Consider the following 22,131-nt stretch of genomic DNA (forward strand, 5'->3'; position numbering starts at 1 on the left):
ATAATTCTGTGGGTTGTTTGTTTTTTGTTTGTTTGTTTGTTTGTTTTTTGCTTTGCGGGGTGTTGATGTTGGGATGTCAGGGAAGTCCAAACCAACCTTCTTCCCTGTTGGTGTTGGCTAGCGCCTGGGATCTCAGCTCAGGCTGTCTGCCAGGGCCCTTGGTTCTTTTCCGTGTCAGCCTGTCCATGTGGCTGCTTGGGCCTCCTCACTGCATGGTGGCTGGCTTCCAAGAAAGCATCTCAAGAGCACAAGCTCTAACGTGCAAGCTCTTATAAGGTTCTGTTTCAAATGATGCTACCTAAGGTCCCATTGGCCAAAGCAAGCCAGCCACATGCCAGGTCCAGAGTCAGTGTGGCAGCGGTCTACAAAAGGGCCTGAATAAGGGGAAGTGTGGTTCAAGGGGCCCCCAATGTAAAAGCCACCACAATCTTCTTCTTCTTTTTTTTTTTTTTTTAACATTTTTTAACATTTATTTTTGAGAGACAGAGAGAGAGCATGAGTGGGGAAGGAAGAGAGTCAGAAGGAGACACAGAATCCAAAGCAGGCTCCAGGCTCTGAGCTGTGAGCACAGAGCCCAACGTGGGGCTCGAACCCATGAACAGTGAGATCATGACCTGAGCTGAAGCTGAGGCTTAACCGACTAAGCCACCCAGGCGCCCCAGCCACCACAATCTTCTATGTTTCTTTCAAATTTCTGGTCAACTAGGAGTACCCTTTCCTGTTTCAGGCACTGTATTATTTATTCTTAAAAAAATTTTTTTTAATGTCTATTAATTTTTGAGAGAGAAAGAGAGAGAGAGAGAGAGAAGGGAGAGAGTCTGTGAGTGGGGGAGGGGCAGAAAGAGAGAGGGAGACACAGAATCCGAAGCGGGCTCCAGGCTCTGAGCTGTAAGCACAGAGCCTGATGTGGGGCTCGAAGCCACAAACCATGAGATTATGACCTGAGCTGAAGTCGGACGCTCAGTCGACCGAGCAACCCAGGTGCCTCTATTTCTCCTTTTTTAGAAATATAAGTGTGCACTGTTTGGGGTGCCTGGGGGCGCTCAGTCGGTTGAGTATCTGGCTGTTGATTTCGGCTCAGGTCATGATCCCAGGGTTGTGGGATTGGGCCCAGCATTGGGCTCTATGATGAGTGTGGAGCCTGCTTCAGATTCTCTCTCTCTCGGTCACTCTCTCTCTCTCTCTCGCTCTCTCTCTCTGCCCCTCCCCCACCTGTACATACATGTGGTCCCTCATATATATATGACAATTAATTATATTAACTATTCTTATGTTGCCTGTTATGTTGCCTCTTGAATTAGAGGTTCAAGAGGCACCTAGGGGCGCCTGGGTGGCTCAGTCTGTTAAGCGTCTGACCTCGGCTCAGGTCATGATCTCACAGTTAATGGGTTCAAGCCCTGTGTCAGGCTCTGTGCTGACAGCTGGGAGCCTGGCGCCTGCTTCGGATTCTGTGTCTCCCTCTCTCTCTGCCCCTCCCTGGCTCATGTTCTCTATCTCTCTATCTCAAAAATAAATAATAAACATTAAAAAATTTTTTTAAAAAGTAAGAAATCCTTTAAAGAACAAAAGGCATCTAGAGGGAAAGTCAAAAAGTCACTGTTATGGAAACCCCCCAAACTCCCCTCCGGTCAGTTCTCTCTAACCCAAACCCTAACACAAGAGTGAGGTCTGTTTGGTGTCCCTCAGGAACAGCGTGAATACTGCAGCAACCTTGGGTTAGGATTGAGTCTTCGCCCAAGTGCTCAGCCCTTTCATGCAAGAATGTCAAGCTGACCTCCGTTTGTTTGCCCGTCAAACCACAATGTTCTGTCCTTACCAACAGAGAATATGTCTTCTTTCCTGCCAGCCCCTGCAATTTCAAACTCCCTACTGCCTCATTGGACTGAAACATTATTATACGAAATACCATTCCTAGAGCATTGCCTGAAGGATATGCCTGAATACCCTCTGATCAGAGCTGGCAGACAGAGTCAGGCTGGCAGGTGACAAGATCCCTCCGGGGGTGCCCCGTTGAGAAGGGCTGTGAGGCTCATTTCCTCCGGAAGAGAGTTTAGTGACCACTGCTGACCTCTGCCCCGGCCTTGGACTGGAAGCAATGGTGTGCCTGTCGGGAAGGTACGTTCCCTCCTGCCCCCCAATATTGTAGAATTTATCGCTGAACCAAGCCAAAGCTTCGGAGAGTTGCTGATCTGCGTGAAATTCTTGTGGCTCCTGGAGTGTATTGAGTGGGTCTGGTGCCACGCCAATCACCCGCACCCAGGGTGTGCTGAGACGTAACTGTTCAGGATTTGATTCTATATTTATTGTAGGAGTGTCACCAAGGGCACACCGTGTGACACGGTGTTCCCTTTAGGAGGGGCCAGGGGAGCCATTCTGAACAACGATCTGTTGTTATCCTATGGATCCTGTGAATGTTGTAATGGTATGTTTCCTTCCTTGCTTTGGTTGCTAGGAAACCCAGGGCAATAGTACAGACCTCATCTGGCGACTGCTAGACTTCTGGACCAACATTTTACACCTTACTTTCTCTCTCCTTTCGTCTTATTTTCTTGCCATTTTCCTACAGATTTCCATCCTACCCTGTCCCTTTACTCTCTCTTCATCTTTTCTTTTTTAAGCCCCACCTTCCCTTCTTCCTCTCCCCCTTTTTCTCTTTGGTTAACATTTATCGGGCATCTGCTCCATGGCTGGCACCCTGTTAGGGGCTGGACAGACAGCAATCGTCACCCCAAAATATCTGTGTTACTAACTGCAGCCCTTAACAGGGCGCTCATGGTTACCGAAGAGAAACCTGGTGCTTAATGTAACTTAGTGTTTCTCTGAGTGGACTCATCACTGTCTGGTCCCTGCTCCAGACAGGATTCTAATGATCTACGCACTAAGGCACACCAGCCTTACCCTGGTCACTGTCCGGTCACTGTCCCTATTCACCCCACAGAGAGGTCTGTTTGATTACCCCTGGCACATTCGTCTCGAGTGTGCAACTGTGCATAAAAACACAAACACAACTTTTATCGGAGGGATTTAGAAGGGGGGAATCTGCAGCATGTGACAAGGGAAAGCTCTGGGCTGGGGTTCGAGTGGCCTGCGGGCTGACGTCTACATTGCTCTTGTAGGAGAGTGTTACTCTGTGTCCCCCCAGCCCCTGCCCGCACATTCTCAGTTCCTACCTGCCCAAGTTCCCCCTGTTCTGCTTTCACTTCCCCTCCACGGCAGACACCGGATTGGGAAGGGGGGCTTCGATTTAATTCCTCATTAGTCAATTATTTTGAATCAATGTGACAAAAACCTGTGTCTTTCTCATCAGAGAACGGTCAGTGGGCTCACCTCCAGGTGTCTATTTTTGCTTGCAGGAAGCTTGGGGTCAAATTTCACAGCTACAGTATTATCTTCATGGCTTGCAAGATGGATGTTCCTAAAACACACACACACACACACACACACACACACACACACACACCCCACCACCACCAAATAAAAAACCAAACAACTTTACTGTCTGAATACCTTTTAAGTCATGTCCAACCCTCTTTCAAGATAGGAATTTAATACTTACTGATCGGCATGGAGTAGAACTCCAGACCTCAGCTTCTTGCGCGAGTCAAGTGGCTAAATCATCCGCCATTTCTAAGGCGCCCAACGTGGTGGTGCGTGGTCAGCCGTGGCATCCCAGGTATAGTGACTGAGAGAAAATCTGGATTCAGGTTCACCCTCTCTTTTGACTTTGGGCACGTCATCTCGCCTCTTTGAGCCTCAGTTTCCCCATCCATAAAGGGCTCTATGTTCTTCAGACAGCTGCTGTGAAGATAAGAGAGTTAATGTCCATGCAAATGCACGTGAGCCCTTGAAAAACATGGGTTTGGACTGCATGGGTCCACTTATACGTGGATTTGTTTTTTGATAAATACAGTCAGTCCTGTGACTGCATTTTCTCTTCCTTATGATTTTCTTAATGTTTTCTTTTCTCTTAGTTTCTTGTAAGCTTTATGGTATAATATATGTAACATACAAAATACATATTAATCAACCATTTATGTATTAGTCTGCCAGTCAACAGTAGGCTATCAGTATTATGTTTCTAGGGAGTGAAAAGTTACATGCAGAGTTGTTTTTTTTTTTTTTATGTATTTTTGAGAGAGACAGAGACAGGATGATTGGGGAAGGGGCACAGAGAGAGGGAAAGAGAGAATCCCAAGCAGGCTCCGCACTGCCAGTGCAGGGCTCAAACACACCGAACGGTGAGATCATGACCTGAGCCAAAACCAAGAGTCAGACGCTTAACCAACTGAGCCACCCAGGCACCCGACATGCAGAATTTTGACTGCACGGGGGGTCGGCGCCCCTAACCCCTGCCTTGTTCAAGGGTCAACGGCACTTTGGAGTCTACAGAATACTGTAGTGTTGTGGAATGAGATTATATTCCTGGGGGAACCTGTTCACCACTCGTAATTTTGGCATTAAGAGAAATTGTTGTCAACAAAATCCTAATCCCCAATATGGTTAACACAGTGTCCAAAGCTTTGTGGTGGCCCTTGAGTCTCTTACAGATTCTGAGGGAAGAGCTCTCAGGGTTGGGATGTTGGATGCTTCCGCCATGGTGTTCAGATGCCTTTGGGCTGCCCTACTGGTGGCAGGTGCTCACCAACCCCGCTCTGATGGCGTCTGTTAGTGTTCTCTTAGACCCTCCCCTCCTCCTGGGACAATGAATTCATTTCCTTGATATTCAGCCACACCTCTAGGCTCAGGTTCCCCAAATCTGAATCTGCGCTTTTGCCTCTCTGGCTGCCGTAGACCAGTATCCCCAGTTGCCTATGGGACAGCTCCTCCTGGGAACCCCACGGGCCACAGGCACTGGCAACCCAGCGTGTCCCAAACCAAACCCGTGCTCAGCCCCTGCCTCCCGACTTTCTCCCCTTAGAATTCCTATCCAGATCTTTCTCATCTGCCTTTTCTTCCCTCACATTGCATTGGTTCTGGTCCTTGTCATTTCTTGCTGGGACAATTGTCATTATTCCTAATTAGCCTTCCTACCTCCTGTCTCTCCTCCTAAACCATGGTCCACACCAGCTGCCAGGCAGGGCTTTAAAGATGCTACTCTTGGGGTACCTGGGTGGCTCAGTCGATTAAAAGTCCGATTTCAGCTCTGGTCATGATCTCATGGTTTGTGGGTTCGATCCCAGTGTCAGGCTCTGCACTGACAATTTAGAGCCTGGAGCCTGCTTCCGAATCTGTGTCTCCCTCTCTCCGTGCCCCTCTCGGCTTGCGCTGTCTCTCTCTCCCTCAAACATAAATAACAACATTATTTAAAAAAAAGATGCTACTCTTTCTCACTCACAAATCTTTAAAAAAAATTTTTTTAATGTTTATTTTTGACAGAGAAAGAGAGAGAGAGAGAGACAGAGCATGAGCGGGGGAGGGGCAGAGGCAGAGGGAGACACAGAATCGGAAGCAGGCTCCGGGCTCTGAGCTGTCAGCACAGAGCCTGATTCAGGGCCCGAAACCCCATGAGATCGTGACCTGAGCTGAAGTTGGACCTGAGCCAAAGTCGGACGCTTAACCCACTGAGCCACCCAGGCTCCCCTCCCACTCAAATCTTAAATGCTCCCTGCACTTGAGGTCTTCTGAGATGGAGGCCCTGGTCACCTGTCTTCACTTCCTGCCAGCCCCCTCGTGCGTGACATCCCAGTATCTTCAACCAGAGCAAATGGCTTGGAGTTCACCAAGATGCTCCCACACATTTCTGCCTTGGACACGTGCTGTCCTCATTGCCTGGGAAGCCCCACCTATTCCTTGTCTGCTTGGCCAGCTTCTACTGGTTCGTCAAGTCTGGTCTAAAGCCTCACCTCCTCTCTGAAGCTTTTCTTGGTTCCTCCAGACGGAACTGTTGGTCCCTACGGCAATCTGTACATAGATCTTTTACGCCTTGTACGGTAACTGTTTACATATCTCGTTCTCACGCCAGACGGTGGTCTTCTCGGGCAAGATGTACTTGTCATTCATCTTTGTGTGACCACGTCTTAGAACGACGCTGGAAACACGGTAGAGTCCCTGAGGACATTTGAACAAGCTTATTAGTGATGTAACTGCCACACCCATTCTTAACAGCAGCCAGCAGAGAGCGCAACTGAATCTGGGTCAGCATGACAGGAGGGGTAAGTCCAATACAGATGCCACTGGTGCTTGTGGCTGCTGAGTCCTTGAAAGGTGGCTGGTCTGAAACGGAATATACTGTAAGCGAAACACATAAAATTTCAAGGTATACAAAAAGGTCAAATAGTTCGGTATCTTTGACATCTGTGACCTATTGAAACAATCACCTTCGGACATGGTAGCTTAAATCAAATATATCATTCCACAATGAATTTCACGTGTCTTTTTACTTTTTAAAAAATGTTTCTTTATTTCGAGAGAGAGAGAGAGGCAGACACAGAGAGCATGCCCATGGAGGGAGGAGCAGAGACAGAAAGAAGGAATCCCAAGCAGGCTCTGTGCCATCAGCGCAGAGCCCGATATGGGGCTCAGACCCATGAACCATGAGATCATGACCTGAGCCAAATCAAGAGTTGGATGCTCAACCAACTGAGCTACCCAGGCGCCCCTCTATTTGCTTTTGTAATGTGACTACTGGAAGGTTTAAGGTTACAGGGGCCCCTGGCTGGGTCGGTTGGGAGAGGATGCCACTCTTAATCCTGGGGCCATAAACACAAGCCCCATGCTTGGTAGAGTTTACCTAAAAAAAAAAAAAAAAAACAACTCCAAAATTAGGTTATACATGTGGCTCACATTCTATTTCCATCAGACAATGATGATCTGAACATTCATCCCCTGAGCAAAGATTTCTTGAGTACCCACCCTGTACCTCCTCTGTTAATCTGAATGATGGGAATAGAACTGTAAGCAAGACAGATAATTTCCTGATTTATCTTTAAGGAGCGTGCATCATACTGGAGAGAGGGACACAGAACAGAAGGCAGACATGTAAGCAAGATAATTTTGGATCGTAAGAGTGACGTGAAGGAAGCGAAGCTTGACGGAGAGGGTAAGGGAAGCAGGAGGGTGGTCAGATGAGGCCTTCTAGAGCCAGTGGGATCAGAGGCAGAGAGACGAGGGGGTGGGGGGGGGCATGGGAGACAGAACAGACCTGAACAGACAGTAGGGAGTAGGGGTGCAGATGGGGAGGGGCAGACAGACCTGACAGGCGTTTGCTGCAACCAGAGGGATTTGGGATTGGCCAGAACTCAGGTGGACTCCCAGGGGTCCGGCTTGGATGACCAGGTTTGTGGCGATGCCACCAGATGAGAGAGAGCTGTAAGGTGCCTGTGGGACGCCTCTGTGGCAGCACTGAGGGGAGGAGTCAGTGCTAGGGATGGCAATTCGGGATCTCTCAGCACAGACAAAGGTATTAAAACCAAGCACGGAGGGGCGCCTGTGTGGCTTAGTCCGTTAAGCCCCTGACTTCGGCTCAGGTCATGATCTTGCAGTTTGTGAGTTCGAGCCCCGCGTCAGGTTCTCTACCGTCAGCGAGGAGCCTGCTTGGGATTCTGTGTCCCCGTCTCTCTGCCCCTCCCCCACTCTCTCTCAAAAATGAGTAAACATTAAAAAAACACAAGTGTAGATGAGAAAAGAGAGAGAGTAGGTGGCAAAGGGGAGGAACCTCTGGCCCAGGGAGCATCCTTGTACGTTGGGACATAGTTGTGTATGTGCCTTGGTTGAGGGGAAGGACCCAGGGCAGCCGGAGGGGTTCAGGGTGTGACAGAGAAGGCAAAACTGACCCAGTCAGGTTTGGGCAGTGATCGAGGGGCTGGACTGGCCTCAGGGGTTGGGTGGGAGGACAGAAGGGGGCTTTAGAGGAGCTATCTGTTGTCCAGAGGAAGTCAGAGGTATTTTGTTTGTTTTTTAATGTTTATTTATTTTTGAGAGAGAGAGAGAGAGAGAGAGAGAGAGAGAGAGCATGAGCATGGGAGGGGCAGAGAGAGAGAGGGAGACACAGAATCTGAAACAGGCTCCAAGCTCCGAACTGTCAGCACAGAGCCTGACGTGAGGCTCAAACCCACGAACGGTGAGATCATGACCTGAGCTGAAGTCAGACACTCAACCAACTGAGCCATCCGGGCGTCCCTGGAGGAAGACAGAGTTTAAGGGGAGTGACATCCAGGTCACAGGTGAGGACATCTCTTGGGAGAACTTTGGGTGTGTCACAATTTGGGCCAAGGCCTTCTCATTCTGTCCTCAGAGTTGGAGAAGCCTCCAGGAAGCGCCAGGATAGGGGATTAGGAGAGCCAGCTTGGGAAAAGTTGAGTGGCCCAGAGCAGGTAGGTCACAGCCTCTCTGTGGCTCATTTTCCTCGTCTCTAAACTGAGCTGAGTGATGTCATCAGGTCGCTGGCAGTGGTACCCTTCCTACACTAAGTACATGCCACCTCTCTGGGTTGTTTGAGCTGCACTCTGTTTGAACCTACTTTCCTTCCCTTTCCAGGACAGTAGACTAATCCAGACTCAGTCCGGGGGTGGAGGGGCTTTCTGAGACCTGGTCACCAACATGGTCAAGCAGCCAGGGCAATACTCGGCTCCCTTCTCTGTAACCAATGGGCATCTGACAGCCGTCTGAGCAGGTCTGAGCAGCGTCCTTGTCTCCCAGTCCTTGTACCCATGCAGGGCCCAGCGCAGGCTGTCCGGGGTGACCTGGCCTCCAGGAACGCTACCGGGGATAGAAACGAATGGTGCTCTTGTGTCTTAAATCATAGCATTTCTCCCTGTGTCCGTTTCAACCCCCAGAACGGAACGGCGGGAGCCGGCCGTGGCCGACGCACACCAGCTCAGTTGCTCCCACAACCACACCGCCCCGGGTTACCCCCATTGTCAGGGAAGGGAAAAGACACAGGACTTGAGTAACTTGGCCAAGGTCAACAGCAAGCTGAGGGAGCAGCCAGGGCTTGAAAGGGATATTCGCATTCTGCCCCCGGTCCGCTGCCGGCCCAGAAGATCCAAGCCTTCGGGATCATCCGTCCCTCCGTCCCCGGCCCTAGGGCTCCCCACGTGGACACCCCCCGGGTCTGGCTCCACCCCCCTCCGCTCTGCCGGAGCCTCTCCAGGTCGTCGACGACCAGCCCCCGGCCGTGCCCCCACCCCCCACCCCTCCCGGGCCGCCGCCCTCCCGCAGATCCCCGCCCCCCCCCACCCCCGCCCCCCCCCCCCCCCCACCTGTCCCGGCAGGGGGCTGTCTCCGCCCCCCCTCGGCGCCGCCCCCCGCTGGCGGCTGAGCCCCCGCGGCCCTCAGCAGCGCCCCCTCCCGGGACTGCAGGGCGGCGCCGCGCTGCGCTCCGGGGCGGCTGCGGGCCGGCTCGCCGAGGGGGCGCTGCTGAGGGCGCGGCGCGGGACGCCCCGAAGGGCACGGACTGGGGGCGCGGGCGCTGCCGGAAGCTGGGGCGGGGCGCCGCGCGGGATGCGCTGAAGGGCGAGCGGCGCGGCGGCGGCGATGAGTGCCTCTGCGGCCACCGGGGTCTTCGTGCTGTCCCTCTCGGCCATCCCGGTCACCTACGTCTTCAACCACCTGGCGGCCCAGCACGAGTGAGTGGGCGCGCGCGGCTGGGGTCGGCGCCGGGGGACGGGGGAGGGGGGCGGCCGAGCGGCAACTTTTCCGAGGGGGCCCGAGCCGCACCCGGCGGGGGCCGGGCAGGGGAGGGGAGGCGCGGGGTGGGGGTGGGGGTGGGGGCGCGCGGCCCTGGGGGGCTGGTGGGGGTGCGGCTCGGGCGGGCGGGCGTCCGGGACCTGCGGCGCAGCCCTGGAGCCAAGTGCCGGGCGCCCGCGCGGTGCGGGCACCGGGGAGACAGAGGTCAACGAGGCGATGCCCCTGCCCTTGGGGAGCCCAGGGGCAGGGGTCCCGGGCGGTGCAGCAGCGACAACCACGAGCGCGGCCGTGTTCCCCCGGCTCGTGCGGTGAGCGTTTCCACGTACGGACACACACATGCTTCTCATTTCTTATTAATTTTAGAAACTGTTGTGAATGACTAGCAGAAATAGCCCAGGACCAGCGGGCAAAGACCTGGGTTCTAGGCGTGGCTTTGGCACTGCCCCGGGGCGGGGCGGGGGGGGGGCGCTGGCCTCAGTTTTCCGGTCTGTCAAATGGCCTCTCTTTGTATCCCTGTTGTCAGGATCCAAAGAGACCTGTTCGCGAAGAGGCGCTGTGCAGGACAGACAGCTTCAGGGGCGAGAGGCAGGGCCGTTGGAGGCTAAGGAAATGGGTGGAGCCCGAAGCCGGCCTCGGGCTTGTGCGAGGGGTCCCTGGCTGAGCAACTGTGCACCAGGCAGCTGCGGGCCCGGCCGGGCAGTGGGACCGGTGCCAGGCCTCTGTGCCTGCTGATGTCCCCCCGCTGTGTGTGGGGACGAGGAAGTTAACCTGTTATGTTTCCCACAGCAGTTGGTGCTAAGGAAATTGCATCAGTCTGTAGCTGCAACCCCCCTCCAGACCTTCAGGCTGCGGATAAGTGTCTGCCCACAGGGCGGTGACTTCCTTCTCCCCTTCTGTGTCTCTGTCTCTGCCTCTGCCCCTCTCCTGGGGCCACCACTTGCTGACAGCCTCACCCATCCATACTGAGCACTCCGCAGGCACCGGCATCGACTGCCCTTGGTCTGACCCAGTCTTGGGGTGCAACTCCTGCAAGCAGCAGCTCTGGGCAGCGAATGTCACGAGTCTGTGAATACAGTGCACGGGGGACCCTGCGTTCCTCCAATGGCATTATGTGCAGTTCAGCAAACATTTATTGAGTCCATAGGCTGCGCGCGACTCTGTTCCAAGAATTGGGGATATGGCTATAGACAAGCCAGGAAAGGTGGGGGGCACGAGTGTTGAGACAGACATCAGTGAGTAAAATGGGGCAACCCGAGTGCCTGGGAAGGGGTCTGGTGGTCAGGGAAGGTTTCCTGGAGGAGGAGACTTGAGGTGCAGGAGGTGGCCACCGGAGGATGTGGGGACAGAGCCTTTCAGGGCGGGGTGGGGGGGCGTGGCTGGGTGTGGGGGTATTCTGGAGGGAGGCGGGCAGCTTACTGAGAGACTGCATGTCCTGGAGAGGATTTGAGGATGACTCTGAGATTTTGGCCTCAGCCACTGGCAGGATGGCGATGGCATTTACTGAATTATGCATTGCTGTGTATTATTGAGCACATTGCTAAGCCCTGCAGAGTTCTGAATAACTGCTTCCAGGCATTCTTCCCTTCCCCCTGTAGGTTAAAATTCCAGTGGCCTCTGACTCTTCTCTCTTCTTTCTCCACCACCCACCCCGCCACCGTCCCCTTCCACAGCCACAGTGACCCCAGGGCTGGGTTAACATCTGTTTCCTCCCTGCAGTTCCCCGGGCACTGGCCTGCTGGAGCTCCCCTGGCCCAGCCCTTGGATGCTCCTTAACTTCCTACTTCCTTGCCCTTCCTCATGCAGTTCCCTCTGACTGGAGGCCTTCCTCCCTGACCTGACTTTTGAAGCTGCACCAAGACTCTATGGCCTGGGGTAAAATGCCAAATGCCTCCTCTAACTTTTCCAGACCCTCCCTCCCAGTAGATGTGATCTTTCCCTCCACCCGGCCCCCTTAGATTGCACTTTTCCCACCAGAGTTACTTTCCTGTGGCCAAACTCACCTTCCCAGACCATACGTAGCTCACCTGAGTATTGTCTTGCCCAGCACAGGGCCTTGTGCATAGCAGACATTCAGTTAGGTTTGAAATAGTCGGATTAGTTGAAGCTTCCTTCCCACCAAACCTTTTACGAAAGCCTGAAAAACAGAAAAAGCAAGTCAGGTTAAGGAGTCAGGGAAGAGTTGGGATGTCTCTCTGTCTCATACACACACACACACACACACACACACACACACAAGCATGCACACTTTCTCTCTCTGTTCATACTCAACCATACATGTCCCCTTTGTGTAGGTGTCCTTTCGTGGACACCTTGTAATGCCCCCCGTTCCAAGACCCATGACTAGCAACTTTTTCACCCTGGGGTGAATCTCAGCCCTTACCCCATCTCCCTCTTCCCCTAAGTCCCTGCTGGGTTCTGCACTGGGCTGCGACCGGGATGCACACAGGATCTGCTGCCTCAGTTTCTCTTCGTGCTTTGCTCCTCCCCCAGGTGGCGAGTGTGAGGGGACACGTGAACCAGTTTACACAGCTCTCTCATACTGTAGAAGAGCACCAGCTGCGTGATCTTGCCGGCTGTAGGCATAGGTCCTTGGTAGGAGCAGGAATGGGGGTTACTTTCTGGCCACCACCTGACTCAGGCTGTGATTAAAATGCCTGTCAGCTTATATAGCACATCTAACCTCTTCCCTCTTCACGGGATGCTTCAGTTCAGTATCATGTTCCTGACCCACATCAGCTTCCTCTTCTGTCCTCTCTTCCTTTTGCTCATCCCTACAGGAGGAGCCTGGAACAGCCACCGATGGGCACCCCTAGAAACTTCCTATTTCAATTTCTTGCCTGGACATTGACAGTCGTCCTCATTCTTATCATAGAAGTGTGCCATCCATGCATCCATCCACCATCTGTAATCCATCCATCTGACCATCCACCCATCCACCCATTCATACACCATCCACCATCCACTCATCCATCATCCATTCACCCATCCACGCATTCATTCACCATCCATCATCCATTCATCCATCCACCCATTCATTCATCATCCATCATCCACCATCCATCATCCATTCATTCACCACCATCCACCCACCATCCATCATCCATTCATCCATCCATCCACCCACCTATCCACCCATTCATTCACCATCCATCATCCATTCATCCATCCACCCATTCATTCATCATCCATTCATTCACCATCCACCATCCATCCATCCATCCATCCATCCATCATTTGTCATCTGTCCATTCATTCACTATCTTCCTTCCATCCATCCATCCATCCATCCATCCATCCATCCATTTATTTCTCTTTCCTGGCTTACTCTCCCCCTTTCCCTCCCTCATCTATCTATCAATTCTTGTATACCCTAGCAGAAGTCCCCAGGCAGACTTTGTGTCATATTCTCATGCCCCACTCCAAAGTATTCAGATTCTGCAGGTCAAGGTTGGCCTATGCTGATGCCCAGTGTCCATTCCCTGACTCTTTGTGGGGTCTGGGGCCAGGTGCTGAGGATACCGCTCTCCTGCCCCTGCAACCAGTCTCCTTGGGGCCCATCTACCTGAAGGTTGGATGGATCACTTCCCACTTCCCGACTGACCTCTCTTACATTGGGGGCAGATTTCTGACTGGTGCCTAACACCCATTCCAGCTTGGGTGAACTTCAGCATGAGTTTGTCCTTCAGTTACTGGTAGGTCTTATTGGGTTGTGGAGCCTGTGACTGAGAAAGGTACTTCCCAGAAGTCTCAGGGGCAATGGCAAAGGTTACCCAGCAGTTCTCCTGTTGGGCTGGAGTAGTGTGGAGGGATTTCAGCTGAGGAGTGGTGCCTGTGGGAGCTCTCGAGGGCTGTTGAGGGGGCGCTGGTGTAGCAGGCTATAAGAGAGGGCCAGGCAATACTTTGTCTATAACTGCAAGCCCAGTTGGTGCTGGAGGTGAGAGAGAGCATCTGTGTGTAGGACTAGAGGTGACCTCCTGGGCGAGAGAGCTCAGAGCTCATTCAGATGGGACCCTCCGTGGAGACAGGGACCTCCTCCATGCATCCACCGTGCCTGGTACATAGGGGTGCATAATACATTTTATCCTTAATAGGTTTAAAATTAGTTAATGAACAGGTGATGACACAGCATGGCTTTGGCACAGCTGCACAGTTGGGCAGTGGCTGCGTAGGGGCCAGAGTGCAGGGGCCCTGACCGGTGACTGGGCCCAGCCTCACGCCCTAGTGCTGCCCCATGGGGAAGGCGGCTTGGCTTCTGGCATCCTCGGCGCTGTGCCCTTTCCCTGTGCCCAGCCTCGCCTCACCTTAGTTCCCGGGTGTGGGGTGGACGCCGGCTTGCTGGCCTTGGGTGTGGGGAGCTGGCTTCACTCTGGCTGCAGGTCGGGCCACACGCTTCCACCTGGCCCTCCTTCCTTGTCCTCCTGTAAGGTCCGTGCGGTTGTGACTCCCGTGGCTCCCTGGAGCTCAGTCTGAGGGTTTCCGGCCGGCCCTGAGGGAGGTGGCAGGATTCGGTGGTCAGGCACGTCCGTCCTCGGGGAGCAGGGTGTGGGGAGGAGGGTAGGCAGAGGCCATCTGCAGGGGGGGGGGTGGGATAGGATAGGGGGGAGGGTGCTATGCAGGTGGGCAGGATGGGATGAGTGAGAACCTGGTGGCTCCAGTCCCTGAAAGTCACACGGGTGGCCGGGGAGGGGCCAACGTGCTGCAGAAAGACGTCAGGAAGCCTACAGCACTAGAGCTGTAGGCAGAGGCAGAGGTGGGAGCAAATGCGATCAACAGCCAGGAAATTCCACGCACTCATGTATTTATTTCGATAAGTGACCACCTCCCTGCTCCGGTTGTTGCAGTTCCTGGACAATCATAGGGGTTGCTGCCCTCATCCTGCTCCTGGTAGCCCTGCTGGCTCGTGTCCTCGTCAAAAGAAAACCACCCCGGGACCCGCTGTTCTATGGTACGTGTCCACGGGCCCGTGGGACGGAAACTGTTGGGGTCCACTCAACAGCACAACACTTGACTTTTGCCTGCATTATGTTTCTTCTATGAACAAGAAGTCTGCCTCCAATGCCCTGAGCCCACTGGTAATGTGGTAGGAAGCGTAGGAGTAGTTCAGGGCCACACAGTCCTCCCTCCTCCCCTCCAAACTAACGCCTCCTCCGGGCTGTGGACCCCACCCTTTCCCAGCTGAGATCAGGGCGGAAGGTCACTGCCAGGGACAGCCAGGCAGGATGCTCCTCTGTTCCTCACCCCAACCCCAGCCGTGCTCTGACCTCTGATCTCCACTCTCCTTCCTGCACCTCTGACCCTCTGGCATACAGCCTCACCTGGTGTGGAACTTAGCTGTCCAAGTACAGTGGCTCGGTCTGCACGTTTGTATAATGAGGAAACTAACAGCACTTACCACGGAGGGCCGGTGCAAACATTAAACAGTATTTGTAAAATACTTATAACAGTGCCTGAAAAATACACATGTGCATTAAATAAATAAAAACACCACTGATTAAGCACTTAAGAGTGTGCCTGGGGGCGCCTGGGTGGCTCAGTCGGTTAAGCGTCCGACTTCGGCTCAGGTCGTGATCTTGCGGTCTGTGAGTTCGAGCCCCGCATCGGGCTCTGTGCTGATGGCTCAGAGCCTGGAGCCTGTTTCAGATTCTGTGTCTCCCTCTCTCTCACCCTCCCCCGTTCATGCTCTGTCTCTCTCTGTCTCAAAAATAAATAAACATTAAAAAAAAAAAAAAAAAGAGTGTGTCTGGTCGTGGCCACTGCAGCAGGAGTGTTTTATTTATTTATTTATTTATTAAAAAAAATTTTTTTTTAACATTTATTCATTTTTGAGAGAGAGAGAGACAGAGCATGAACGGGGGAGGGGCAGAGAGAGAGGGAGACACAGAATCTGAAACAGGCTCCAGGCTCGGAGCCATCAGCCCAGAGCCCGACGCGGGGCTCGAACCCACGGACTGCGAGATCATGACCTGAGCTGAAGTCGGACGTCCAACCGACTGAGCCACCCAGGTGCCCCAGGAGTGTTTTATTTAATCCTTACAACAAATACCCTCCAGTTACAGATGGAGAAGCTGAGAAACGAGGTCACGGTCGTATCCTGAGACCGGCATTGACCCCAAAGCCCGTGACCTTTGTGGCCCGAGCCGTTACCGCCTTCAAGCGCTTCCCCTGCCGGGAACTTTGCTGGGCGTTTACCCATTCAGCGTCTGCTGTAGCCAGGCTGCGTGTCAGACACCCCCCAGGCCCCAGCTCCCTGTAGCAGCGGCACGCGCTTTCCATATTCCCCCTGCTTCGCTGAGATGCAACTGACAGGTGACCTTGTGCGAGTGTGAGACGGACGCTGCGGTGACGCGATGCGCGCATACGCTGGGAGATGGTGACCACGACCAGGTCGCTTGCCTTCAGGAAGGTCCTTCACCTCCCGTAATCACCCGTCTCTGGTGCGCGGTGGGAACATGAAGTATGCGGCGCGGTGTCGTCGACCACGGTCACCACGCGGCAAATCAGATACCGCAACTCACTCGTCTTGCACCCGGAAGTTTGTTTGGCCGACATCTCCCCGTTTCCCCCACTCACCAGCCCCTGGCAACCACCGTTCCAAGCTCTGTTTCTGTGAACTCAGCTTTTCTAGATTCCGCATGTAAGTGAGATCATACGGTATTTGTCTTTCTCCGGATAACTTATTTCACTTAGGACAATGCCCTTGAAATCCATTTATGTTGTTGCCAATGGCAGGATTTCCTTCTTTTTTTTATGGCCAAGATTCCATTGTGTCTATGTGTATCTTCTTTATCCATTCATCCATCAATGGACACGTAGGGTGTTTCCATGTCTTGGCTATAAACATCTATTTTCCTTGCTCACGGGTTGGCCAGAATGCTGTGCTTCAGGCTGTGGGTCAGATTCAGGGCTGTGTCATGTGTCTCCTTGCTCTTGGGCCAGTAGCTCCCCAAGGTGTGCCCTCCTCCTGGCAGAGGAGACTTGGAGTTGGCCATTGTCAATTCCACTGGCCACACATTCCACTGGCCACAGCAAGTCATGTGGCTGAGTGTATCACCAATGGCATGGGGCATATTCTCTGCCCGCAGTGGATCTTGGCAAAGGTGGGGAGGCAAAGAAGAATTGGGAGTAACTAATTTCTCCCAGCTTGCGTATAAAAAACCCTAAAGTTGAGGGGCGCCTGGGTGGCTCAGTCGGTTAAGCGTCCGACTTCGGCTCAGGTCATGATCTCACGGTTCGTGAGTTCGAGCCCCATGTTGGGCTCTGCACTGACAGCTTGGAGCCTGGAGCCTGCTTTGGATTCTGTGTCTCACTCTTTCTCTGCCCCTTCCCCACTTGCACTTTGTCTCTCTCTCTCTCTTTCTCTCTCTCTAAAATAAACATTAAAAATTTTTTGAAAAACTGTGAAGTTTAGGTAAATGATGCAACTTGCCTAAGATTGGATAGCCAGTCAGTAGATTAGCTGGACCTGTCCCAGTTCAAGGCCCACATCTTCTCCTGCCCCACACTACCTGCCTTTGCTCTGGCCCTGGTCCACCTTTCTAGACAGGTCTCCTGCTGCCATCTTCCCCCCGCCGGCCCCCCGCCACTCTGTGGTGCCCATACTTAGCTGACTTGTGTCTGTCCTGACTCCCCAGGGTTGAGCACCCTGGCTCCCACACCCTCGGCCCTCTCTCCTTGTCTCTGTCACAGCCTTGAGCACACGGAAGCCTCAGGGTGGGTGCTTACCACCTGTGACCCAGCATCTGCTGCTCCTGTCAGCTTCAGCGAGGGTGGAACTGTCCAGTGATCAGACGCTAAATGCTTCCTTTCCTGGGAGACATATGGTGACCGATCACTGATGGCTGATCCCAGACTACCAGGCCTGGACCACAGGCCTGGGAGGCACAGGGAGGCAGGGTGTGCACAGCAGGGCAGCCGTGGGCCTTCCGCTCCCAGTGAGAATGTGAACCCCACGGCCCCGGCTGCAGACTCGGCAAGGCCAGCTTCCCCTCTCTGTGAATTAACCTCTGCCACTCTCCTCCCCACTTACTTTTTCATGGCTTCTGTTTTATTTTTTTTATTTTCCAATGTTTATTTATTTTTGAGAGAGAAAGAGACAGAAGACAAGCAGTGGAAGGGCAGAGAGAGAGAGAGAGAGAGGGAGACACAGAATCTGAAGCAGACTCCAGGCTCCAAGCTGTCAGCAGAGCCCGATGTGGGGCTCGAACCCATGAACCATGAGATCATGACCTGAGCTGGAGTCGGACACTTAATTGACTGAGCCACCCAGGTGCCCCTGAGTCATTACTGTAAATATACCCACCTCGTGGTCACCTCTATTCTTGGCCACTGGTTACTGGTTTTGTTCCCTCTGTGCAGGTGGGGTCCTGGGCAGCCACTTGTAGGGAGCGGAGGACGGATGGGGGGGCCTGGTAGAATCCTGTGGGACAGTTAGTGGGTAAGTTTGTCATTCTGTCCCCCTGGCGGGTGTCTCCTTGGACAGGGCACTTGGGCAGTGACACAGGCAAAGGTACCAATGTGTGTGCAGGAGGGACCTTCTGTTAGCCCATGATGAGTGTCCATAGTCACATTAAAAACAAGTCACTGCTACTGGTGAATGCCAAGCTCTTAGTCATTGTCTCCTGACCTACTGCTTTTTGTTTTTTTTAATTTAATGTTTATTTATTTATTTTTTAGGGGTGGGGGATGGTCAGAGAGCGAGGGAGAGACAGAACCCCAAGCAGGCTCTGTAGTGTCAGCAGAGAGCCCGGATGCAGGGCTCGAACCCACAACCATGAGATCATGACCTGAGCCAAAATCAAGAGTCAGATGCTTAACTGACTGAGCCACCCAGGCGCCCCCTCCTGACGTACTGCTTTTTAAACTACTGCTTTCTCCGGGCACCTGGCTGGCTCAGTCAGTGGAGCGTGTGACTCTTGATCTCAGGGTTGTGGGTTTGAGCCCCAGGTTGGGGGTAGAGGTTACTTACAAAAAAATGTTTTTTTAATTAAAAAGGAAACTCTCGCTTTCTTTGCTCTAGTGTATGCAGTGTTCGGATTTACCAGTGTGGTGAACCTCATCATAGCACTGGAACAGGACGGAATCATTGACGGGTTTGTGACACACTACTTGAGAGAGGTATGGCATCGCTTAGCAACCGTAAGCCTTATGCCAAACGGTCAGCAGCCTCAGCCGTGTGGCTCCCTCCGTTTGGTGTAAGCAGGCACGGTCCGTGGCATCGCTCACTGCCACGGACGCAGCGGGTTTACTCACGTGCAAAGCAGGGGGCACTTCTCTCCAGAGTTCGGTCGTACACCTGTTCCCTCACACCCGCTCCACTCCCCTTCTCCAGGAATGAGATCCTCCAAGTGAATTCAGTGTTTGGTGTCTGTTACTGTGAAACCATTACTACGGCCAAAAGCTCAAGCTGGTCTTACACGTGGAAAGTGGCGACCACCACGGCACTTACGGAAGCCACTTGATTGCGATGACCATCCTTCCCTCCCCGTCGTCATGTGCTAGTGCTGCCCGGCACTTGAGACACCTAATCCTCCTCCCTGTGTTATGGTGGATGAATCCAGCCCCAGAGAGCTTAGGTCACTTGCTCAAGGTCACACAGGAAATAAGGAAGGAGCAGAGCTGAAAGTTTCGCCTTCGTCTGTGTTTCAAATAATGGAGAGCTTCGTCTGCAAGCTAAGGGAGTTTGGACTTTATCTCACACTCGAGGGAAGATTTTGAGCCAGGGAGCGATGCAGTCAGCTCTAGGAAGGATGGGCTCGAAGGGGAGGCTTCTGCAGGGCCAGTGAGGGCAGGTGGGTGGCCAAGCACAGGAGGTAGGGAGGAGGGACGAACTTCAGAGAACTGGAGTCTTTGGAGTGAGCGGGACCCAAGGATGAGTTGGGGGTGATGGGAAAGTAAGACATCCTGCCTCCTGCTTTTGGAAGTATGCAGGTGTTATTAAGCCCAGAGGGGCGAACCGGAGGAATTTACTTCTAAAGACAGTAGCCGGAGTAGACTGTGGGGTCACGAGACCTGCTTTCTCCCGCCAGGAGCTGTCTCAAGTGGAGACAAGTCCTAGCTGTCCTAGGAGCAGTGATGGAGGCACACGCTGGGCACACCGTATGGGCACACCTATGAGATATCATGGGTTCGGTCCCAGACTGTTGCATTAAAGCAAATATCATGACAGAGCACCTCACATGAATGTTTAGGTTTCCCAGTGCATGTGAAAATTATGTTTATGGGGCGCCTGGTGGCTCGGTCAGATAAGCATCCGACCTCGGCTCGGGTCACGACCTCACAGCTCGTGGGTTCAAGCCCCGCGTCGGGCTCTGTGCTGACAGCTCGGAGCCCAGAGCCTGCTTCGGATTCTGTGTCTCCCTCTCTGTCCCTCCCCTGCTTGCGCTCTGTCTCCCAAAAATAAATAAATAAACATTAGAAAAAAGTTATGTTTACACTACACTGTAGTCTGTTAAGTGTGCAATAGCATTAGGTCCAAAAAGCATACATACCTTAATATTAAAATGCTTTATTGCAAAAACTGCCAACCACTGTCGAAGGTCTCGGTGAGTCGTCTTCTGCTGGTGGAGGGTCTTTGCCTCCATGTTGGTGGCTGCTGACTGATCAGGGCGGTGGTTGCTGAAGGCGGGGGTGGCCGTGGCCGTTTCCTAGGATAAGACGACAGTGACGTTTGCCGAGGACAGGAAGATGCTGTGCAGGGAGGTGCAGCGGTCAAACACACCCAGCAGTTGCTAAGTTCACCGTCTTGTGTGGGTGCGGTTCGTGGGGCCTCAGAACAGTCACAATAGTAACAGCAAAGATCACCGGTCACAGATCACCGTAGCAACTCTGCCAGGAATGACAAAGTTTGAAATATTGCCGGAATTACTAAAATGTGACACAGAGACACAAAGCGAGCAAATGCGGTTGGAAAAATGGCCCCATGAGACTTGCCTGATGGAGGGTGGCCACAGAGCTTTAATTCGTAAAAAAACAAAAAACACAAGACAAACAACTCAGTGTCTGCGATGCACAATGAAGCAAAAGGCAGTAAAACAAGGTGTTACCTGTGCACAGAGGAAGAACTAAGTCCGGAAGCAGTCAGGGCAGTCCCCATCGAATTTGTGATACTGCTCTAGCATTTTTTAAAAAAAATTTTAATGTTTATTTTTGAGAGACCAAGCATGAGCGGCGGGAGGGGCAGAGAGAGAGGGAGACACAGGATCCGAAGCAGGCTCCGGGCTCTGATCTCAGCACAGAGCCCGATGGGGGACCCGAACCCATGGACTGTGAGATCATGAGCCTAAGTCAGACGCTTAACTGACTGAGCCACCCAGGAGCCCCTAGCATTTTTTTAAATGGCAATGACAGTGGATGATAAACATTTTCCAGATAGACTGGGGTGGGGGCGGGGGTGGAGGGCATTCCGAGGGGAAGGGACAGCTTGAGCGAAAGCTTGGAGGTGAGAAACAGCAGGTGTCTCCCCACCGTCAGCCTGGGGTGCAGGTTTGCAGGGATGATGCTGAGTTCATCTGGGGACGTGTGGAGTTTTGGGTGGTTGAGGGACATCCTGGCAGATGTTCTGGTTGGCAGGGCTTGAGCGCTGAGGAACATTCCTGGCGGAGAGATTTGGGGGCCATCTCAGTGGGAGCCTGCTCGGAAGAAGTGGGGAGAGAGGAGATGCCGGAGGGTGGAATGTGGGAGGCCGTGGCCAGAAGAGCCCCCTGAAGCGAACTGCGAAGGGACAGGCCGAGACGCCGAAGGGAAGCCTGGGGAGCCTGGGGCCACTGGGTCCAGAGGGGGCAGGTTTTGGGGAGAAAGTGGCTGCTGAGAGGGCCCGGAGGTCGAGCTGCTGAGGGTGGCCAGCCCTGAGGCAGACGGGGTGTGAGAAGGTGGGCCGGTGTCACTGTGGGAAGGTCGGCAGGGCCAGGTTCTGGGCACCCGGCTGCCAGATACAGGAGGCAGGCCTGGTCCCGCAGGCAGAAGCTTGCCCTGGAAGGCTTTGGAACAGAAGAGCAATGTGTTAAGAGCTAATGACTCTTCATTTGGCAGGTGGATTGGAAGGAGAGCAGGCAGCTAGAGGGACCGTTTGGGAATGGCTCAGTGAGGGGCAGGGAGGGTTTGAACTGGAGGGAGGGTGGCCCGCGGTGACCTCATAAACAGAAATGAAAGGACGTGCCCACACACTGCATAGGAGAGAGAGGGGTGGAAACAGGACCCCGCGGCTTTGAGCTGGGCAGGCAGGGTGGTGTCATCCTTAAGATAGAGGCCTCGGGGGCACAGGGACGGGGGTGGGGGCAGGGAGGGGGAGGGGGATGGGCGCTCAATTGAGCATCAGCCTCTTGATCTCCACTCAGGTCATACCTCACAGTTTGTGAGATCGAGCCCTGCGTCGGGCTCTGTGCCGACAGTGAGGAGCATGCTTGGGATTCTCTCTCTCTCTCTGCCCCACCCCCTGCTGGCTCGCTCTCTCTGTGTCTCTCAAAATAAATAAACTTAAAGAAAAAAAAGAGAAGCCAGCTGAGGCTC

At 53.4% G+C, this 22,131-nt stretch overlaps 1 protein-coding gene and 1 long non-coding RNA gene across 7 annotated transcripts in view; one reads left to right on the forward strand and one right to left on the reverse strand.

Annotated features, from left to right (window-relative positions):
• Positions 1–9,416: 9,416 nt before the first annotated feature.
• The window catches only part of TM6SF1 (transmembrane 6 superfamily member 1), a 50,937-nt gene continuing 38,222 nt past the window's right edge, over positions 9,417–22,131 (forward strand). For 3 of the 6 annotated variants that reach the window (XM_047846642.1, XM_047846640.1, XM_047846643.1), the window contains exons 1-3: positions 9,417–9,566; positions 14,469–14,572; positions 18,644–18,741. In XM_047846642.1, the coding sequence (XP_047702598.1) occupies positions 9,475–9,566; positions 14,469–14,572; positions 18,644–18,741 (294 nt within the window). In that variant the 5' untranslated portion in view covers positions 9,417–9,474. Of the gene's footprint in view, positions 9,567–14,468; positions 14,573–15,677; positions 16,262–18,643; positions 18,742–22,131 lie in introns of those variants that run through there. The other 3 variants (XM_047846641.1, XM_047846645.1, XM_047846644.1) reach the window with 3 other exon arrangements.
• Positions 10,108–20,778, reverse strand: LOC125158958 (uncharacterized). Its single transcript, XR_007149595.1, has 4 exons — positions 20,115–20,778; positions 17,927–18,043; positions 13,929–14,113; positions 10,108–11,761 (listed from the first exon to the last, which is right to left on the reverse strand). It is a non-coding gene; the product is annotated as an uncharacterized LOC125158958 (long non-coding RNA).

The sequence above is a fragment of the Prionailurus viverrinus genome, unplaced genomic scaffold (genome assembly GCF_022837055.1).
Source record: "Prionailurus viverrinus isolate Anna unplaced genomic scaffold, UM_Priviv_1.0 scaffold_40, whole genome shotgun sequence".
NCBI classification, from domain to species: domain Eukaryota; kingdom Metazoa; phylum Chordata; class Mammalia; order Carnivora; family Felidae; genus Prionailurus; species Prionailurus viverrinus.